The sequence below is a fragment of the Gossypium hirsutum genome, chromosome D09, assembly GCF_007990345.1.
Source record: "Gossypium hirsutum isolate 1008001.06 chromosome D09, Gossypium_hirsutum_v2.1, whole genome shotgun sequence".
In the NCBI taxonomy this organism is placed as follows: Eukaryota; Viridiplantae; Streptophyta; class Magnoliopsida; order Malvales; family Malvaceae; genus Gossypium; species Gossypium hirsutum.
In genome coordinates this window covers 26,953,161-26,972,673 of record NC_053445.1, presented here as the reverse complement: position 1 = coordinate 26,972,673, position 19,513 = coordinate 26,953,161, and the positions used below count along the sequence as shown (strand labels likewise).

The window sequence follows — 19,513 nt, the reverse complement described above, 5'->3', positions numbered from 1 at the left end:
TATGTTCTGTAATTTGATAATTTTGATAGCATGTTCTTATGTGAAAAGCATGCATGACATATGTGCATTTGTTATCTGTTAGTATTTGCATGAGCATTGGGGTGGGAATATGAATTGATGAAGTGTTGGCAGTTTAATAATCTTCTTTATCTTGTGGTTAAAACCACATATATCTGTCTGGTGGCTTGATCACATATATCTAAATCTGGCGGTTTACTGCATTATATTTGGCAGCTTGACTGCAATATTCTGAAAAGTGACATACGCTCACTTACAGGTGTGTGGGATTGGATGGGGTATTTATTACCCTAATTGGTGTGTAGGGATGGACGGAGATGGTGTGTAACAAATAGGGGTAGGATCTATATTTGTTTCTAAATCTACATATACGTATTTGAATCTGCATCTGTAGTTGAATTTGATTTTGTATATTTATCTGATGTGTTTGTTGGGTTGAGTTATATAGTAAGCTCATAGCTCACCCTTTTGTTTGTTTTCTCCCAAGTAATTAGTAAACTTAGGATCAGATAGCATGTGGGATCTCGGAATTGGTTACTGGTTAAAAATGGTTAAACTAAGGACTTTTTTGTTAAATTTGAACTGTTCGAGACTTTTTGGACTGTAAATGGTTTTAGATTTTATTTCTCGTTTTTGAACTATTTTACCGTATTTAAAACTAAAGTATATTTCAAACTGCAACGTTATCGGGGTACAAATCAAACCACAATTTTCAAAGCTTATTAACTTAAAGAAATTTCTTTGCAAATCGAAATGATCACTTAAATGGTTTTCCGAAATAATAATATAAATGATTTTAACGATAATTTTTCCTTAAAGTTGGAAAACAAATTATCAAAGTTAACATTATTTTACCTTACGTTTTCAAGTTAGATGTCTAGGTTTTTAAACAAGTTAGTGTAATTTCTCTAGATTCGGCCATAACGTCCAAGTTGGATGATTGGCAAACCAAAAATTTGATCATATAAGTTTGAAAGACGGTTTTAAATAACAAACTAAAGTCATCGTATTTTTTTGTTGCAAAATCCATACTTTAATTTCTGAAAAAAAAATTATAAGTCAAATATATTTCCAAAATTAATAAGAACTTTTGTTTAATTGGATTTTTTTAAAACTCGACAACATTAATATTTTTATAAGTAAAGAAAAGTTCACTACAGTTTTCAAAAAAATAAGTAAACACTTTTTTAAAAAAATCAATTTCTGAAGGCCTGATCGTTTTTACTTAGTCATTTCGGTGGCCAATGTGACCTCCAGAATCTGGTCGTAACGTCTAGGCTGGGTTTGGGGTGTTACATTAATTCTCAACATTTATACATTATGCCAATTTAGTATTGATTCTAAAAAATTGAACCTTCAACGTTTACACATTGTGTAATAATTACACAATGTGTATTGAATTATGTTTTCGTGTAAAAAAAGGGATAAAATTTGGTAATATGTAAATATTGAAGGCTAAAATTTTAGAACTTAAGACTAAATTGAGACAATGTATAAACGTTGAGGGCTAAATTATAATTATGTCAATTTTAAAAGTTATCACATCATATTTCCGTTTGCTTTTTAACAATAGGTAACTAAAAAAAGAAAAAAAATCGAATAACTTAATAACCATTTTATAATTTTTTTATAATTGAATGAACATTATTATAGTTCACCCCATTTTTTCAAAATTATAAAAAAATAAAAAAGTACTAAAAGTACACCATCAGATTTGATTAGAGAAATAATAGCCCAAACTCATTATGCATTTGAACTCTAAAAAGTTCCTAAATCTTTTTAATTTTCATAATCATTTTTTTAAAACACGTATGAGCATTCGGGTAACTATTAAGTGTAAAACATATCACATTCTAGTAACTATTAGTGTAAAATATGACGTTATTAGCCAAGTACCAATAAAAAACATCAAATTGGTTAACAATTTTTAAGTTCAAATACCAGTTAAATTTTAAATAAATAAAAAAACCAAGAACAAGTTATGGTTAAAATATACATTAACCGCTCTTAAAATCTGGTTGACCAAGTGTGGAAGTGCATTTCAGATATCAATGTGACCGCAAATTTCTTTAGATACTCCAGTAAAAACAAACATCAAATTCAAGTACAAAAGCTAGTTGATTATTTAAGCTTTGGGTGTCTTAAATTTAACTTGAACTTAAAAAAGGGGAAAAAATGGCTAGGCTCGAATATTCCCCAACTTTCATTCTATTCCTTCCTATTGGGAATTGCTTGTCAGTAAAAAGAAAAGGTAAAGCCCAAATTTTAAATGAAAAAGGAGCAAAAATGAACCGTATAAATAGCTTACACCCCCAAGAAATGGAGTTTTGAAACAACCATCAAGTAAGCTGCACCATTCTTCAAATTTTGCTGCCATTCAACAGATTCCTATTCCTATTCCATGGTGAAGGTTTAGCTGATTAAATATATGCAATTTTGACTCCCTTCCCTACCTTCACTCTAAACAGTTTATAAATGGGTTAGGTTTGAGTACACTTTATCACCTGGAACCCCCCCCTGTCAACCCAAATCGAGGCAAAACATTGATTACAACAACTTCCACTTTTTTTTTCTCCTTTTTACAAACAAATGCACAACATTGAAAATGATTGTTACTGAAGACCCCCAAAAAAATTTTGAAAAAGAAAGCAGCAAAAACAAAAACAGAAAGGAAAATGTGCAAAAAGAATCATATCATCCCAAATTGGAGTATATCCATGTTGTGTAATCTTCAATTATGTGTAATCATATTTTGTCCCAAACATTTCATGCCCAACCAACTGCTGGCAAATTGATAAGGCCACGAGTCACCTTTATCCCGGCTTTCTCCCTGTTAACCCTTCAACAAAACTTCATGGCTGAACCTTCTCATGGCCACCACTTAAAGATGCAGTTGATCTAGCTACTTGTGCACTTGCTATAGGCTTTTGTAGGGGCTTCAAAGCAGCCATAATTTCTGCAAATGTTGGCCTCAGTTTTGGATCTCTACAGTTTTAGAGAACATCAGTCAGTTCTGCCTATTGGTTGTAACACATTTAGATGCATCTACAACTACAACCTATAGATTGCAAGGACCATGACACCATACAGTTCATCTCCATTCAACCTCATCATTCACCCAAGTTTAATAGTAAACATGTTTATATGATTAATCGTTTTAAATAACAGTAAACTAGGACCATCAATGAATGGTCAATTAACTTATACTATCCATGGAATGATGAAGGTAGCTATCTGCAAGTGAATAAAATTTTCAGCACAACTTCTACAGGGTTAGCATAACTGTCAGTGTAATGCAAATCAAAAGTAAACAAGAGAGAAACTTCAGACTACCAAATAAAGGTCAGGTTGAGATAACTAAGTGGCAAGATCTGTACAAAGTATAGATGGAAAATACAATTGATGTGGCCCACAATTCCCAAAAATTGTGCTAATTGTTTAGAATTAGCTCAATTCACAAGGGCTCAAAAGATTGGCTTGTAATACCAGCCAGATCGCCAACTACACATGCACCAAGATTGTAGTAACAAATCAACTTCTAAAAGTAGGTAGATTTTCAAACTAAAGGACTACCAAAAATTATACAAATTCATAGTCCTTTTAATAGTTTAGCTTTCTTTCAGATACATGGGATTAGATGTCATCACCTGAAGCCACAACATGACAAGGCTTGAATAGGAAATAAAATAAATTTGTATAACCATCTATGTTGGAGGCTCAAATTTTAGTAAGGTCTTCAGGGTATGCAGGCAAATATAGATTAAAGCTTGTTTATAAAGAATCAAATTCAAGTCAGTATATAACTAAAATTAGCTTCAATAAATATATAAGTAAACCTTTTGATAAAATATATATACTAGGGCATTGATTTTCTCTTTTCTTCTTGTAAAGAATGTTATAGAAAGCAATGTAAAAGTAGCTAAGGCAACCTCCAACAGTGGACATATAAATGGTCCAAAGTAAGGCATTTTGACTCCATCAAGGTAGGATTCAGCAGATACGGGCATCAAGTCCACCCAAAATTCATACTTTATACTAATGTAAAAGGGTGTGTTTAATTTGGTCTCCACTAAGTTCGAAGCAAAATAACTTGTAAAATTAACAAACAATAAAACAAGGCAATAACATATCGACATGTTACTTAGTTTTGATTTTGGGGGAAAAAAATTGAGCAACACCAAATAATTCTAATCTTCTCTTTCCTTTCTAACTTTTACTCTTATTTAATCTTATACTCCATTCACTCAAGAAGATGACTCCACCAGATGCTAGAGAACGTAATGCTTACTCTTATCAGTTTTGTGAGACCTAACAGTGAAAGATACTTCTAAACTCCTTGCATCAACCACAAACTAGCATTGCATTTTCTTTAGAACACAAAAAATGCTTTTGAAAATGTAGTCCCCAAGTATTACTTGGAACATAGAAGATCGGAATGGCTCTAACTTTTCCAAATTTCTTACAATTAAAAACGTCGTTACGTTATAGTTATAGATTCTTGGTCATAGATAGTGTACATGATATTAGGCTTAATTCTAGGATAGGATAGGGTTTGATTTGATTTCTTTTATTTATTTCCTATTGTAGACAATGAAATATAACACATTTCGAGGATTTAGATATGCTGTGTTTTACACGCACTAGAAATTCGTTATTGTGTACCTTATTGTTGTGCTTTATGCACCACTTTAAAGGGATTTGGATGGATATCCGTGTATCCAATTACGATTCTATGTTTGGTTAATTGGGGCAACATTTTGAAACGATTTGGTTGTGTATATGATGAATGAATTCATTAATGCTAAATATATGAGCATTTATGGTATGTAATGAATAAATATGTACATGATGTGGTATGAAAGGTTACTATTCATATGCTTGTGATAGAAACATGTTGATATGTTTAATTGTATGATGCCTTTGATTTAATAAAATGTTAGTAGTATGTGAATATGAGTATGTGCTAGCATGCTTTTAATTTTGCAAATTATATATGGTATTATTGGAATTTCATTGAGCACCACTGAGCTTTGAAGAAAGCTCAGCATGCGCATTGTATTCGATGTGCAGGTTACAAGTTTTGGGAGGTGCTTCTTGAAGTCAAACAGTGTCGCTTCTTGAAGTCTCAACTGATCAATTGCTTTTGTAAAGACATTTTGGCCTTTTTAATACCTTTATGTACCTAGGCCTTACAATGCTATTATGGATGTTTTGACATTCCTCGTTGTTTTGGGGCACGTTGACATCGTGGCACTTGATTTTGACACTATTGGTACTTATGAAAATTAGAAGTATGAATAACTTGCTGGTATTGTTTGGTAATATGTCTAACATGTTTAGGAGTATTTTGAGGCATGATTGCATGGTTTAGAAACTTATTTTTCTGCATCTCTAGGCTTGTGTCTCAAGACAGGACGAACATGTCTCGAGACAAGATGAGCAAATTTGAGCTAAGCATGTATTTTTGGGTGCATGTCTCAAGACATGGTAGGCAAAGTCTCAAGACATTGCTCATTGTCTCGTGACATTCGAAGTCAAAAGTCAAAGTTAGTTTTAGGAGAATTACATTAATGTTGCATGTTAATCATGTTTAAACTACTTATATGGCCAAATTTTGATTTAATGAGTTTAAGGTCATGGATTTGTATGTTTTGACATGCTTTAGTGTGCTAAACTTGCTGATATTGTTCGGTAATATGTCTACCATGTTTAGGACTATTTTGAGGCATGATTGCATGGCTTAGAAACTTATTTTTCTACATTTCTGGGCTTGTGTCTCGAGACAGGACGAACATGTCTCGAGACAAGATGAGCAAATTTGAGCTAAACATGTATTTTTGGGTGCATGTCTCAAGACATTGCTCATTGTCTCGCGACAATCGAAGTCAAAAGTCAAAGTTAGTTTTAGGAGAGACAAGTCTCAAGATAACAAATCCTGTATCGATACATTAGCCTAGGTATTGACATGGCTCCTAGTTTTCGTATTTTAGGCCCCCAAGTTTTGTTTTAAAGCCTATTTGAGCTCAAATTTCATTTATAACATCTCAACAATGCTTGAATTGTATACTTGCATGTTATTAACTTGTATTTCAATACGTTTGATTATATGGTTGATCGTTCAAGTTGCTTCAGCAGCTAATGTGATACTCGTTATCTGACCGAGCTTCCAAACCGAATAAGGGTGTTACGTTCCAAGCTAGGGAGAAGACACACAAGCTTAATTTTTAATATTTTATTTTATTATCTTAGTTTTATTTCACTTTATTTTATAATATTTAGTTTTAAAGTTTAAATATATTTTCGGAGAGATAGGATTATTAGTTTCTTAAAGGTTAAGCTAGGGTTAATGATAAAACTTTATTTGCAAGAAAGTTTAGTAACTTTGCTTGTAAGTAAGTCTATTATATATTTGATGTAACAAACTTACTGCAACAACTGATACATGCACGGATGGGGTGAAATTTATAAAATTCCATTCATCGAAATTGTCAATTTTCAAGTTTAAAAAATCAGCCGACTTGCGATGACTTTTTGGATAGGATCCAAACATTTCTAGGTTGAGATGTCTTATAGCATTCGAAGATCTCTCTCTTAACTTCAAAACGCACTTTGAATCACTCGATTTCGAGTTCAGAAGTTCAAATTATGACCATTTTAGTAAAAACTGCGAGAGCAAAATTTCAAGACGGGATTATTATGAAAATTATGAGTTTCAAACTTTTAATTCGAGTGTAAATCATATTGGATTCGATTTTTAAGCTTACTTTTTATTATATATGAGCTCAATATTGTATTTATTAGGTTTTATTATTTTATTATTTATTCCAAATTTTAGATTTTTTTTAAAGTATTTTATGTTTTAGTCAATAAGAAAGTTTAGTTTAAAACTAGTTCTTTATTTAGATTAATTAAAATTTCATTATACTTGAAAATTTTATTTGGATGTACTTAGCTAACCTATAAGCCTTTTCATTGTTCATTAGATACACCATTGTTTTTGTTCATTAATAAAATTTCCAACTCTAGAAGTTAGTTTCTTTGTGCAAGATTGCATTCTTATGATTTTAAAAATCAATTTTCTTCTCGATCTTCTTCAATGAGCCGTAGAAATTCATTCTTCATCCTTCAATTTGCCAAAGATTATTTCTTGGAAGGTTGATTAGAACTATTAATTGAGTTTGTTAGAATTTATATCTCAAAGGTTTCAATTGAATATTTATCCATCATATCCATCAATTTATTCTATCCATCTTCCACTTCTTATTCTATCGTTTATTTATTATTTTAACTATTTATTATTTATTCTTAAATTTTTTATTTTAGTTATTTTCTTTGTTTTTCTTGTTTTCCTAAATCTATTTGGTTTTTTTCTTCAGGTCAGATCTAGATCTTTCTTTCTCGCGTCTAACAATTTGAATACGATCTTCCGCTTGCTCCCTTATCAACAACTTTTCTAATTATTATCTTTGAATTAGTAAAGAAATCTCGAGGTTTTCTATAACCCTATGTTTTCTGAAGTTCCAACTTTTCTAACTCGTTGTACAAACCTATTTATTTAATTAGGGTTGGTTTAGAGAACCTATTTATTTAATTAGGGTTTTTTTCTTCTCTAAACCACATCAAGGGCAATGTGAGGAAACAAGTAGTTAGGAGATATTTTAGGACAATAGTTATAATTTTAGGAGTTTAATTCTCTGGTTTATTCTCTTATTTCTTTCTTGACTTCTTGTATTCATTTAATAATATTGTTAGAGGGAAACTAATCTTTGTATATATATAGGAACACTATTGCTGATTAAAACATCATAAATTTTACCTCAAATGATAGTTACTAGCATATAAACCTAGGGGATACCATGGAACCCACAGATTGATTGCATTTTGCATTGACGAAATCTATCCATTGACCACTGAAAAGTGTCAAACAAAACTATCAAACTTCTACAGAATTTTTTTACAGCAAAACTTCATAAAAGAATCTGATAAATTCTAACATATGGAGGGAGAACAAATTATTCCAATCTCTCTACACATTTTTCTTTCTTCTAGTATCTCTCCCTTCTCAAAATCTGAGAAAATAAATAATTCCATGTCTATTTATACAGGTCTAACAACTGCAATAGAAATCTATTTGGATAGTAACATTTCTTGGTAAATAACCAAGAGCTGCAACTCTTAATTTATAATTAAGAGACAAAACTCTTATTAAAGACATCACCTTTCATTTAGGAAAGGTTATTTTGAAAATGTTTCGACAAATTCATACACTCTTTAGTTGTAAATTGCTTGCAATTAAGGAATGCATGTTTTTGGCACATGCATAGGCATGTGACAAAGGTCTTAATCAACCTTTGAAGATTTAAAGAGCAGAATCCAGGTATAAGGGACTGAAAATGACTATAAAGATAAAACCACGGAAGTGTCAGCTAAACTAATGAAAAAATTCAAAGAAATAATCGGTCAGCCCAAATAACAGGTTCAGCGAACAAGCAATAGAAAATAGTTTGAAGCAACAATGTTTAAAAATATAGACCAAGTCAAAACATGAGCATCTAGAGCGTCCTTTTAATCTGCCCATTAACAAATGGAACTATGGCTACTATGGAATATAAATAGCATGTCAAATCTAGGTTTAAGATATTGCATAAGGTACTGTGCAACTATATGAACATGAGCTTATTGGACTTGGATGCATTAAATCACAATATTTAATCAAAGACCAAAAGTTAAAGGCAGTAATAAAAATATACTCACGTCTGCCAACACCTTCTAATAATTTCTGCAATAGTAGGATCCATGTCATCAGGAATGTCAAGTCGACGATGCTGAAATCCTACTGCACCAACAACTTGCATTGGATTCATCCCTCCCCATGGTTGTCGTAATGTAGAGAGCTCCCATAAGATAACTCCAAAGCTATATACATCAGACCTGCATGTTGACCATATTTTATATGACCGCTAAATGATTATAGGATGTTGATGAAAACAAAAATGTAAAATAATAGAGTGGGAAAAGGAAAAGCCTACTTCTCATTTGAAGGTTCATTTCGTAGTACTTCTGGAGCCATCCACTCAGCCTGGGTTAAATTCAAAGGTTGTGGTACAATTAAAAGTTGACATTGGCAAACAATGAAAATACACGGGTGATGTGCAGAGCATAATTGATGACATTAAAATCATTCTTTGTTCCAAATATAAAAAAAACAGACCCATTCTAATATAAAGAATAAAACAAGAAGAAACTAAGCTACCAATAATATAACAGTTGCAACTTGCACCAGGATAACTTTCAGGATTACCCATAAATGGAACTTATCCCCCTCATGTACAAGTCTATTGTACTCTTATAACACTAGGCAAAAAAAATTTATGCCATGGCATAAAAACCTTCCATCAATAATTCCACTATTTCAAAAGGCATGTAGTTCTTCTAATTGTTTAATATTATTCAATTTGTTATCCTTTCATTTTACATCTAGTTATATAAGTAGCTCTATAGCTCGTTTATTGCAACATTATGAGATAAGAAAATAGCTAGGTGAGGATCTCAAACTGTGACATATGCAGAATTCCTTCACCCCCTAATTATTTATTTTTTCTAAATGTTATTCGGTCAACAGAAATTTTGAAGGAAAAATAGAATAGGGACAATAAGAAATGAGATTCCAAATTCTTCAAATAGTTTGTATTTAAGGATATATTGGTTCAATCCCACCCACACACCCACCCCTAGCCTTGCCACTCTCTCAAATTGATTTCCTTTGTCATTGGTTCAAAATGATCAGCTATATATAACAGAAAATAAATGAATATATATAAAGTATCCATACAAAAGAAAGGAGCAAACAAGTTGTTTGGCATTACCGTCCCTGCAGTTGACCTCGATGATAGATATGTGCTGTGCTTTATCCGTGATAAACCGAAATCACAAACCTAAATCAAATTTCATGCCTGGTTCAGTTAATCATAAAAGAAGTTTCTAACGGGATCAGCAACAGCAAAGAAGAGAAGAAGACAACCTTTACAACCCAATTTTTATCAACTAAAAGATTTGGGGTCTTCAAATCACGGTGTACTATCATCGGAGTGCAGTTGTGCAGGTAATTCATTCCCCGAGCCTGAAAGTTCAAGTATCCAAAAGAGAAAGATACCCAGAAAAGCCATCAAATGAACTTTAAGCAAACCAGATAAATAAAATATAAGACAAAAGTAACATAATCATTTTGTGTGTGCATGTATGTGTGTCTATACATATAAGCACGGTTGTTTGTAAAACATTAAACTTCATATTAATCAGATATATTTTGAAAATATGATGACCTTACATATTAAATAACTTTAAATTATATGCATTTTATTAGTTTCAGTTATTTGTGTATATGCAATTCAATGTGCAACAAATAATTATTATTCAAAAATAGATAAAAAGAAGAATGCAATTATATGTTTAATATATAAGTATCGTTTAAAAATAAAATGGAAAAACAAAATTCGCCATATTGCATATGACATAAGATATTAATAATAATAAAATAACAGAACCATACAGCATCAAGTGCCATTCTCAAACGCCTCCGCTCATCTAATTGATTGTTTGGCCGGTGGAGTAACCTATACAAACTACCTCTGCAAATAAGCAAGATGCAAAAATGCTTAGACAGAATATATCTATCAAAGAGAATAAATGAATTGCTAAGCCTCAGCAACTAAGAAATAAGAAAGAAAAATAAAAGATTCAAAAACCAAAAGAACAAGAACAAAAGAAACCAACAATTCCAAGATGAGCAAGTTCAGAATAAAGAATCATGCCTCGAACAGCAGTTTATTCATTAGGGTAAAATTCAGCTTATGATAATTTCAGCTTTTAGCCCTCTTCTTCTTTTTCTCACAATTCAATTGCTAACAAAATACTGGCACATGACTCAATGATGAGGATTTATGGAATAGCTTTACTTGCAAGTTAAAGCATCTTTTCCCTTAAGCTACTCAGAGAATAACTAGTTCTCATAATCTATGTTAGAAAGTCACCACAAGAAGTTATTCAAAAGTACCATGTTGTAGTATACAATGAAAAGTAAAATCAGACCGTTTTCTCAAAATGGAAATAAAATTCCTATAAAATTATGATAAGAAATAGTGACAACATACCTATGAAGAAATTCTGTTACAATTGAAAGGTTTGGAGGACGAGTTACAGCTCCCATGAAAAGAACAACATTGGGATGTCTTAACTTTTTCATGATTAGGACCTGCAAAGTTGGTTAAAAGTGGAAAACAAAGGATTTAGTTCCTCAAGAAAACAGGCAATAACTTTTGGGGTTTCCTTGGGTTCAACCAGTCTGATAAGTGGTATGGACCTTGAACTTTGAAAATCAGAACCATTCATTAAGCCTACTTTTTGTACAGTTTTCCTAAATGAAATGGAATGGTAGTCAAGAATCAGTAAAATAAATTTCTTCTATTATACATGATAAAATTTTATTTTATCAGGCTAAGCTGCTGGAGTTTTTGCATGCTTTAGCAGGCTTAAAATTTCTTTTCTTGCACCCAGCATAATACTTCTAAAAGTGGTGCACTGAGATATCAGAACATGAAGTGAGATAATGAGCTGGCAAGGCTTCTCGGCCCTTGGACAACTCTAGCCATAAAGGCCACCAGTGAAGTATAGATAGACATAAAGTGGGGCAATATTGACTCAATTTAGGTATCAAAGATGGTCCGAAGTTGCATGGTAATCAGTAACTGAAGGTTAACATTAAAAACAAGCCAAATTAGGCTTTGGCATAGGGTAAGTAGATGTAAACAATAGCAACAGGATAGGTAGGAAAGGCCAATACCTCGCTTTTAAATTCTTCAAGTAATTCCCCAGAGATGTCTTGATCCAGGAACTTCTTCACAGCAACTTCCTACGAAATCGAAGAGTGAGAAAATTGTTAATATTCTCCTTCAAAACAGGGCAACATAAGATAGAAAATTTTACCCAGTGCAAGGGTTAGGCAACAAATGATTTCATTCAAAAGGCGGGAAAGAAACCACTCATGCTACAACATTGATTGACAATCAAATTGACATCGTGTATAAACAAGCTAACCTTTGTGAATGAAAGAAATCATAGTTAACAAATATGGAATGCATTATCTGGCAATGCCAGTTAAATAAGATAGAAAAGAAACATGAAATATCATAGTTGCGGTAGCCTATCCAAAATTTATTTAGATATATAAATGAAACAGAACCGGGAGTCAAAATTTGTTTGGGAACTGGTAATTTTCAGTAGTGCAATATCCGATCTAAAACCAACTTGTAATCAGTAAAGAAGCTAAACAAGAAAATAAGATCAGAGGAAAATTATAAAAAGACGAGGGCTAACAACAATTAACACTCCATGTGGAAGCCCAACACTACAACTCAAAGGAAATGGCCCTAGCATGTGGATGATAAATAAGAACAAACAACTCGGCCTTAATATTTTGAAGCTATCAACCAAAAACCAATTAGCAACATGCAGAAAGGCCAACCGCAATACAAGCCCCATAATGAACTCTAAACTCAAAACCGAGAGATATCACACTTTTCACTTCACATGTGTTAAATAGACTGAACATGCAATGCTTAATTGGACCAAACTCAATTTAATTTTCTTTGTCTGAGTTCTGTTACCACTCTCCAAATAAGGCAGGGAATAGATCAAAGCAAATTTACTCTACTTAAAATTGTTACCGAGAAATATAATGACATTCCAACTAGGTATCTATCAACTTGACAATGCTGAACTTTGAACAAAACGAGGACCACAAACAGGCCCAAAAAAGTGTTCACACAAGCATAAAACCATCAAAAGGTTCTGTTTCAGCTGAATCTTTAAAATGATATTATATGGTGGCCATCATATCCCCAATCTTGGTCCAGAAGAAAATTTGATTGCATTACTTAATCTCCAAGTCAAAAGTTAAAATGGGTTTGAAATTGTAAGATCCATATATCTTAAGATATACATTACTCTTTTAACAACTAACACAAAGCTCATTTAAGAAAGAGAATACATGAAAGTTTGAGGAAGTAAATTTCGCAAATCAGTGTTTCCCATATTTATTTCTACTAATAATAAGTAAAAATCACAACAATTAGCCAAAGGATCTTGTGAAGCCTGACAGATTGGTTACCGAACACATGATACAAGGAAAAAGACTTAAGATTCAACTTCTATATGCTCTTCAAATAATATCTTGCACTATACTCATTTTTTATGCAAGTTTTTCTTAAAATCCCATTGTCTTCAGGCCAATCTTTTCAATGAAGTCTCCCGTATTCTTTTAAGCCACATTAGCAGCTTATATTTTGTAGCTGATAGCCTTACACGCAAAAAGATTATTGCAAATCATCCAAGTTGACTTACCAGCCAATAAGCATGATAGAAAATCATCCATTCTATATGATAGTAGAAAATTCTTAATGCTTCTCAATGACAGCAAAAATTAAAATATTTAGACCCAGAGAGGCCATTAGACATAAAAACTAAGCAGGAGAAAACTCACAGTCCCATGCCAGTCTCCACGATAAACCTCACCATATGATCCTGCAACAGAAAAGATGCACCAAAATAAAGATAATAGATCACATTAACTGAAAACAACTGCAATCAAAATATCTACCCAAGAAAAAGCATGGATATATAGGAATTGAATTGGTCAATACCAAGTCCAATACGCTCGCCCAAGGTGATATCTTCCCATGGAATCTCACAATCTGCAATATCTTCAAGTGCAACATCCGACTTTGAACTATCATTACCAGCTGATTTATCAGATATTCTCTCACCTTCAGAATTGACCCCCAAAGCATCATGCTCCCTTTCACCACTACATCGTGGCTCACTGCCAGCTGAGTCAGCAACTACATCATTAAGCTCATTTTGCTTAGACACCGCTGCACTAGTTGCCACCATAGCAGCAGCAGCAGTAGCAGCAGCTGCTACAGGAAGTTCAACATTTGAATCAGTGCAAGACTTTGATGCAGCAACTACCATTGAAGATGCAACAACAGCAGCCGCTGCTGCCGCTGCTGCAGCAACTGGAACATTTCTGGAATATTGAATGGGAACTGCATCAACTTGGGATGACGCGGGAGGTCCAATGGCTTCCCTGGTATCCACTGGATAAGTGATCCTTAGGCCTTCCCCATGTATAAGATGCTCAGGTTGGTTATGAGGAGAGCTTGCTTTAGCATATACTTTGCGATGGGGTAGAGGAGGCAAGCAATGAGAAGGTCCAAAATCATCTTGATTCTTAGATTCACGAAGCCCAGTGCTCTGTCTGTTTTCATCCTTAGTCTCAGCTGACAACCTGACTTCAACAGTCGATCTATCTAACTGCTCGGAATAAATCTCAGTAAATAAGTTAGGAGGAGCAACAACACCACTCTCAAGCAATACATCATGAAGCTTTTGAGCTAATTGTGGATTCTCCTTGGCAGCGTCAATCATATACTGTGAGACATCTTTCACCTTCATCCTACGCACGGCAGGAGAGCTAATACCTTCTGTCCAGGAAGGAGATCTCGCATGTGCATAAGGATAACTAGGTCTGTTTGGAAGTTCTCGAACAAGCACCTTCTCCATGTTGTAAGGGACTTTCAGGTCTTCTATGGGTTCCTTGGATTGCTCCAGTTTTGTGGTTGCCCCAGATAAATCTACAAAAGCATTAAAATCACCTCTTTCATCAGATTGGTTTCCTCCAGCAGCAAAATTTTTTAACCTGGATCTCCTCTCCATTGTCCCAAATTCAGAATTATCTTCAATAGAACTCCCAACCCCACTACTAGAAGAGGCCATATGAGATGAATCAATGTCTCTAGACAAAGGACTGGAAAAGAAAGAATCATCATATTCCACATGAGATCCAGCTACATCAGAAGGAATAAGTGTGCCAGGATCAGCCATTAGGTCAACAATGTATTCCCTGAAAAACATATGAACCCCTTTGATAAATAGTTGAGTTTTTGCAACCTATTTCAACAATTTTCAAACCTAGAAGCAATTCTAGCCTACAGAAAATCTAGTCAACCAACTTTTGAATAAAAATGCAAGAACCACAATGCAAATCCAGAAATAGACATACATATATATATGAAAAATATAGACGTCTGTATAGAAGGTAGTACAGAACATAATCAAACAAAAGAAATACATTGAATCAAATGAAATCATCTACAGTTGCCTACATAAGAAATGGTAAAATATGTTCTACTCCCGAACAAAAAGAACCTAAACAATTCATATGACTTACTTGTAAGGTAAAAAAAATAAAAATATACATCATAATAGAAATCACCTTCCATCATCAATCTTTACAAAATTTATTGCTACATCGTCAGAACCTGTGTATCGCTGACCCTTCACCAACCGGCAAGGAATGCCAGCACTGTCAGCCAAAACCTAGGCAACCACAAAGAAACAACCATTACTTACAGAGATCATCACAATCACGCCATAAACCAAACTACTTAAAAAGGTGTCCTTCCTGAAGGCAAGTATGCAAGAGGTGGGTGCTCATTGTACATGACCTAAAACAATAAGCAACATGAATGGGACAAGTTTTGTGGGTGGGAAAAAAGCAACAATGAAGAGCATCAAACTAACCAAAAATATCTAAAGCGCATGTTGGAGAATGATATGCTTAGAGGGCCATTTTGAAATCATTAACTGCTTCCACTTCTCCTCACAATCATAGTTATTTGTACTGGAAATATCTAATAAACTATCAACATCACTGAACTAATTGTCAATTCCAACGACATGGCATTGGTTGTATGGAATTATTTTTTTAATTGTTCTTGTAAATCTTGAGAAATCCAGTTGGCACTTGGCAGGCTAACACCTGAATAGAAAGAAAAGAAAAATAAACAAACGGGGCAAATACCTTGAATAACAATGCACGATGACAAGCCAACCCAATTGTTAAAGAGCCAAGAGGCAAAACCATGCTGCCCAGGGTAGCTTTTAAACTGTAACTAAGACTTCTCCAGGATCGTGACATATTGTCTGGATCCGCAACAGGTCCACCCATATAATCAGAAACTAGAACTGCAAGTTTTTGCACCAGATTGCTGCTTACAAAAGCCAAAGGTTCTGATCTTAACTTTGCAGTCATCGCTAGTGCTTTTCGTTCAAGTTTCAACAAATTTGCATCAAAAGCCCTATTGACCAAAACTGCTTCCTGAGAGACATTGTCCGACACCAACTTCCCTTGCAGAACAAGAAGTGAAGGCATTCTTTCTGAAGTGGATTCAGTTAGAATTCCATACAGGTCATAAAAGCCATCCAGGATCTTGTCATCATAATCAAGGGAATTATAATTCTGTGAAGCACGGACAAATCTACGATATGAGCTGGGTTAGCAAGGAATAAACATATAGCAAATAAATCCCAGAAAGCTAACTTGGAAGTGGGAAGGAATCTAGCAATCAAAAGTAGATATTCAGAAAATCCAAAATGATACATTAGCAAATTTAGCCATAACTTCTTTTTTCTTAAACATGGAGAATCTAATAATCCAATGTTCAAATAGTTTTTTTTTTTAACACTCAATAAAATTCTAACGATTCAGAAAAGCAATTAAACCACTTCTGACTTTTGGTGTTATAGATGACCTTTGTATATAAGTTAAAACCATAATTACCGAGAATCACTTAAAATATTTAGCGCCATGAATATCTTATTTATATGACATCAAAAATCAAATTTTGGAGTACACCACAAGTTCACTAAAATATGACCTGGAATAATCTAACAGTTGATAAAATCTTCCTTGATTTAAAAGATTAATCCAAATCTAATTGAATTTGAATCCTAAAAAATAAAATTAAAAAAAAATCAACAGCTTGAACCCAACCCCCAAAAATATCAAATTCAAAATTACAAACCCAAGATTACCTAAATCTAAAGCAACTCGAAAACAAAAAGACCGAGATTTGATTCAACCCTCTAATTGCTCGACTTGCACATTTAATTTCTTGGAAGAATAACAAAATAAGCAAAGTTCATGAGTTCAGTGTAAACCATAAACCAGACTATTACAGTGAAAGTCTCAAAACATATGCTTTTCTCAATGGATTGAAAGGATCCATGAGCTTACAAATATAATTTAGTATGTCCATTCAACTAAGAAGCAGCAATGAAAAATTTACAAAAGAGCTTTATCTAAAAGACCAATTTCAGTTTCTGACTATGTTAGCTGAAGATAAGAAATAAATGGACTATGGACTTTACACTTAAAAGAACAGAATGTCAGACGATGATTTAAATAAACCTCGAGGCTAGATCTAAAGGGGATAAATTCAAGTCCAATAAGATTAACCAACAGACAAGAAATAAACAACTAGCCAAAATGAAAAACCCTCATACTAATTCCTCAAAAAAAGCCATCAAAATCGAAGATTATGAAACTAGATGTCCCTAGACTTTTGCCAGCATATACCTAGTTTCAATGTAAGCCTTCTACCAACATTTTACCAACTCTAGCAAAAGGTTGTCATCAGTGACATGAGCAACAATACTGCCTTTCTATTGGGAAGATGATAAATGTAAAGCAGCACTAATAGGGAATTTGGAAACTTTGCTTAAGCTTTGATGATGCTATTTATAATCATATTTCTTAGTGGAATGAAAAAATGAAAAGGATCACGACTCACAATCACCACAAGCGCAAGGCAGACCCCTCCTCAGAACATTATTGGATTTGGTTTTGAAAGTATTTCTCCCCTTAAAGCATAAATTACCTTCATGCCAGAAATTCATATGCCAAACTTTTCCAATTTACGAAATAAAGTTTACATGCAGTTCAAGATGAAACAGAAAAGAAATATAAATAAATTAAGGAGAAAAGATAATATACATTTCATGCAATGCAAAACAGTTGGCTAAAGCTAAACCTATAGTATATACTTGGATAAATTGCTTAAACTCAACCGAGATAATTAGATTAAAGTGGGGAATGAAGAGGGAAACATACCCAATATCTATATGCAATAACTTCAGCTGGGGTATTCTCTGGAGCACAAGAGCCTAAACTAATTTGCTTAACAGCTTCAATCTGAGTTGCCTCAGGATCCTCTCTGGCACTCAACTCCAAAGCCAATTGTATCTGATATTCCTCTTCTACATCAGGATCCCTTGAGTTACTAGACCCTGAATCACGCCTTACTGCATCCAAAGCAGCCTCTAAAGCACTAGTAGTAGCTAAATCAGCAGGTTCCATAGTTTCCTCCCTCTTCACATTTGAAGAAGATGGTGGACTGGGACTTTTTCTATTAGCAACTGAATTTAACCAATTGGAAAGAACAGATAATGGTTTATTGTTGTCAGGACTATGATGAGGCCTTGACTGTAAAGGCCTATCACTAGATGATGATACAATACTGGACTTGTTACTCTTCGATGAAGTTGACCCTTGTACATCTTCCGATTGATTAGACATCATATGCAGTTTCTTGAGGAAGTTCTTCATATTATTTCACTAAGATATAGCAGCCAATGCTAAAGAAATAAAAATCTGGCCATAAACATCTCCATTGTCTTGGACCAAGCATGAAATCTAAAGTTTAAACTAATCCAAAAACAAATTTAAGAACCCCTTTTTCTTAAAAACCCAATTACCTTCTACCTCTCGAGATTTCCCAAAAAATCAACCCATCAAATCCAAAATCCAAAACCACCATAATCACAAAACAACCAAGCAAAGTTAGTCAAATATCAGAAAGGCCCAGATACTTCAGGTCAAAGAAAACACCCCCACTTTCCTCATACAAAGAAATCCACCAAAAAAAAAAGGAAAAAGAGTTTAACAGCACACAAAGAAGCAAACAGTTTCTTTCAGCTTCAACAACTAAATAAAAAACAACAAAAAATTCCAATACCCAGATTAAGAAAAAGAATGGATCTTCCTTTTTCGGATATAGATAGTAGAGAAGAAAGCATAGAAAAGGGGAGTAGTTTGGAAAATATATATATTTAAAAACAAGTGAAGGTAAACACTAAACAGAGGGTAGAGAGAGAGAGAAGGAGCAAAGGACTAACAAGTGGGATTGTAGGACCCCTCGGAAAACAACAACAAACTCTGACCCACTTGATTTATAGAGCAAAGGCCAACAAGGATTTTCGATGTCCCAAATGAAAAAGGAAAAAAAGTTTTCCAGTTTTTGGTGGCAAAAATACTTTCTTTTTATTTCTTTTGTTTCTTTCTTTCTCTCTCTCTCTATATTCTTGTCGTCCCCAAACTCTGCTTACAACTTGGAAGGTGGTGGCATGATGAGTTGGAAATTTGAGGTTAATGGAATCATATTTAACCATGAACTTCATTTCAATGACTTGCTGATGCTTTTTTTCTTTTCTTTGTGGTGATTAATTATTTGTTACTTTAATTTTGTAAAAAAATTATTTTAGTTTTCATTTAATATTTTATTTTTTTAATCTTTTAAACTTACCTTGATTATCAGAT

The 19,513-nt window shown here is 33.5% G+C and overlaps 1 protein-coding gene across 2 annotated transcripts; it reads right to left on the bottom strand.

Annotated features, from left to right (window-relative positions):
• Positions 1-2,561: 2,561 nt before the first annotated feature.
• Positions 2,562-19,203, bottom strand: LOC107891947 (probable serine/threonine-protein kinase SIS8). Of its 2 annotated transcripts, none has more exons than XM_016816875.2 (13): positions 18,029-19,203; positions 15,938-16,375; positions 15,350-15,453; positions 13,716-14,977; positions 13,556-13,596; positions 11,858-11,926; positions 11,169-11,269; positions 10,568-10,646; positions 10,040-10,138; positions 9,885-9,953; positions 9,048-9,097; positions 8,773-8,949; positions 2,562-3,003 (listed from the first exon to the last, which is right to left on the bottom strand). In XM_016816875.2, exons 1-13 carry the CDS (start codon positions 18,521-18,523, stop codon positions 2,871-2,873), a joined length of 3,117 nt encoding a protein of 1,038 aa, XP_016672364.1. In that variant the 5' UTR covers positions 18,524-19,203; the 3' UTR covers positions 2,562-2,870. The 2 variants fall into 2 exon arrangements, with proteins under 2 accessions (XP_016672364.1, XP_016672366.1); XM_016816877.2 differs by having other exon boundaries at positions 15,938-16,394; positions 18,029-18,168.
• Positions 19,204-19,513: the final 310 nt, after the last annotated feature.

Excerpts from the sequence above, each read along its gene's own strand:
- LOC107891947 (XM_016816875.2), bottom strand. The coding sequence starts at position 18,523 with ATGAAGAACTTCCTCAAGAAACTGCATATGATGTCTAATCAATCGGAA. Across the intron at positions 16,376-18,028 it reads TTATTGCATATAGATATTGG|AATTATAATTCCCTTGATTA; the intron begins GTATGTTTCCCT and ends CGTGCTTCACAG. Across the intron at positions 10,647-11,168 it reads GTAACAGAATTTCTTCATAG|AGGTAGTTTGTATAGGTTAC; the intron begins GTATGTTGTCAC and ends GCTTATTTGCAG.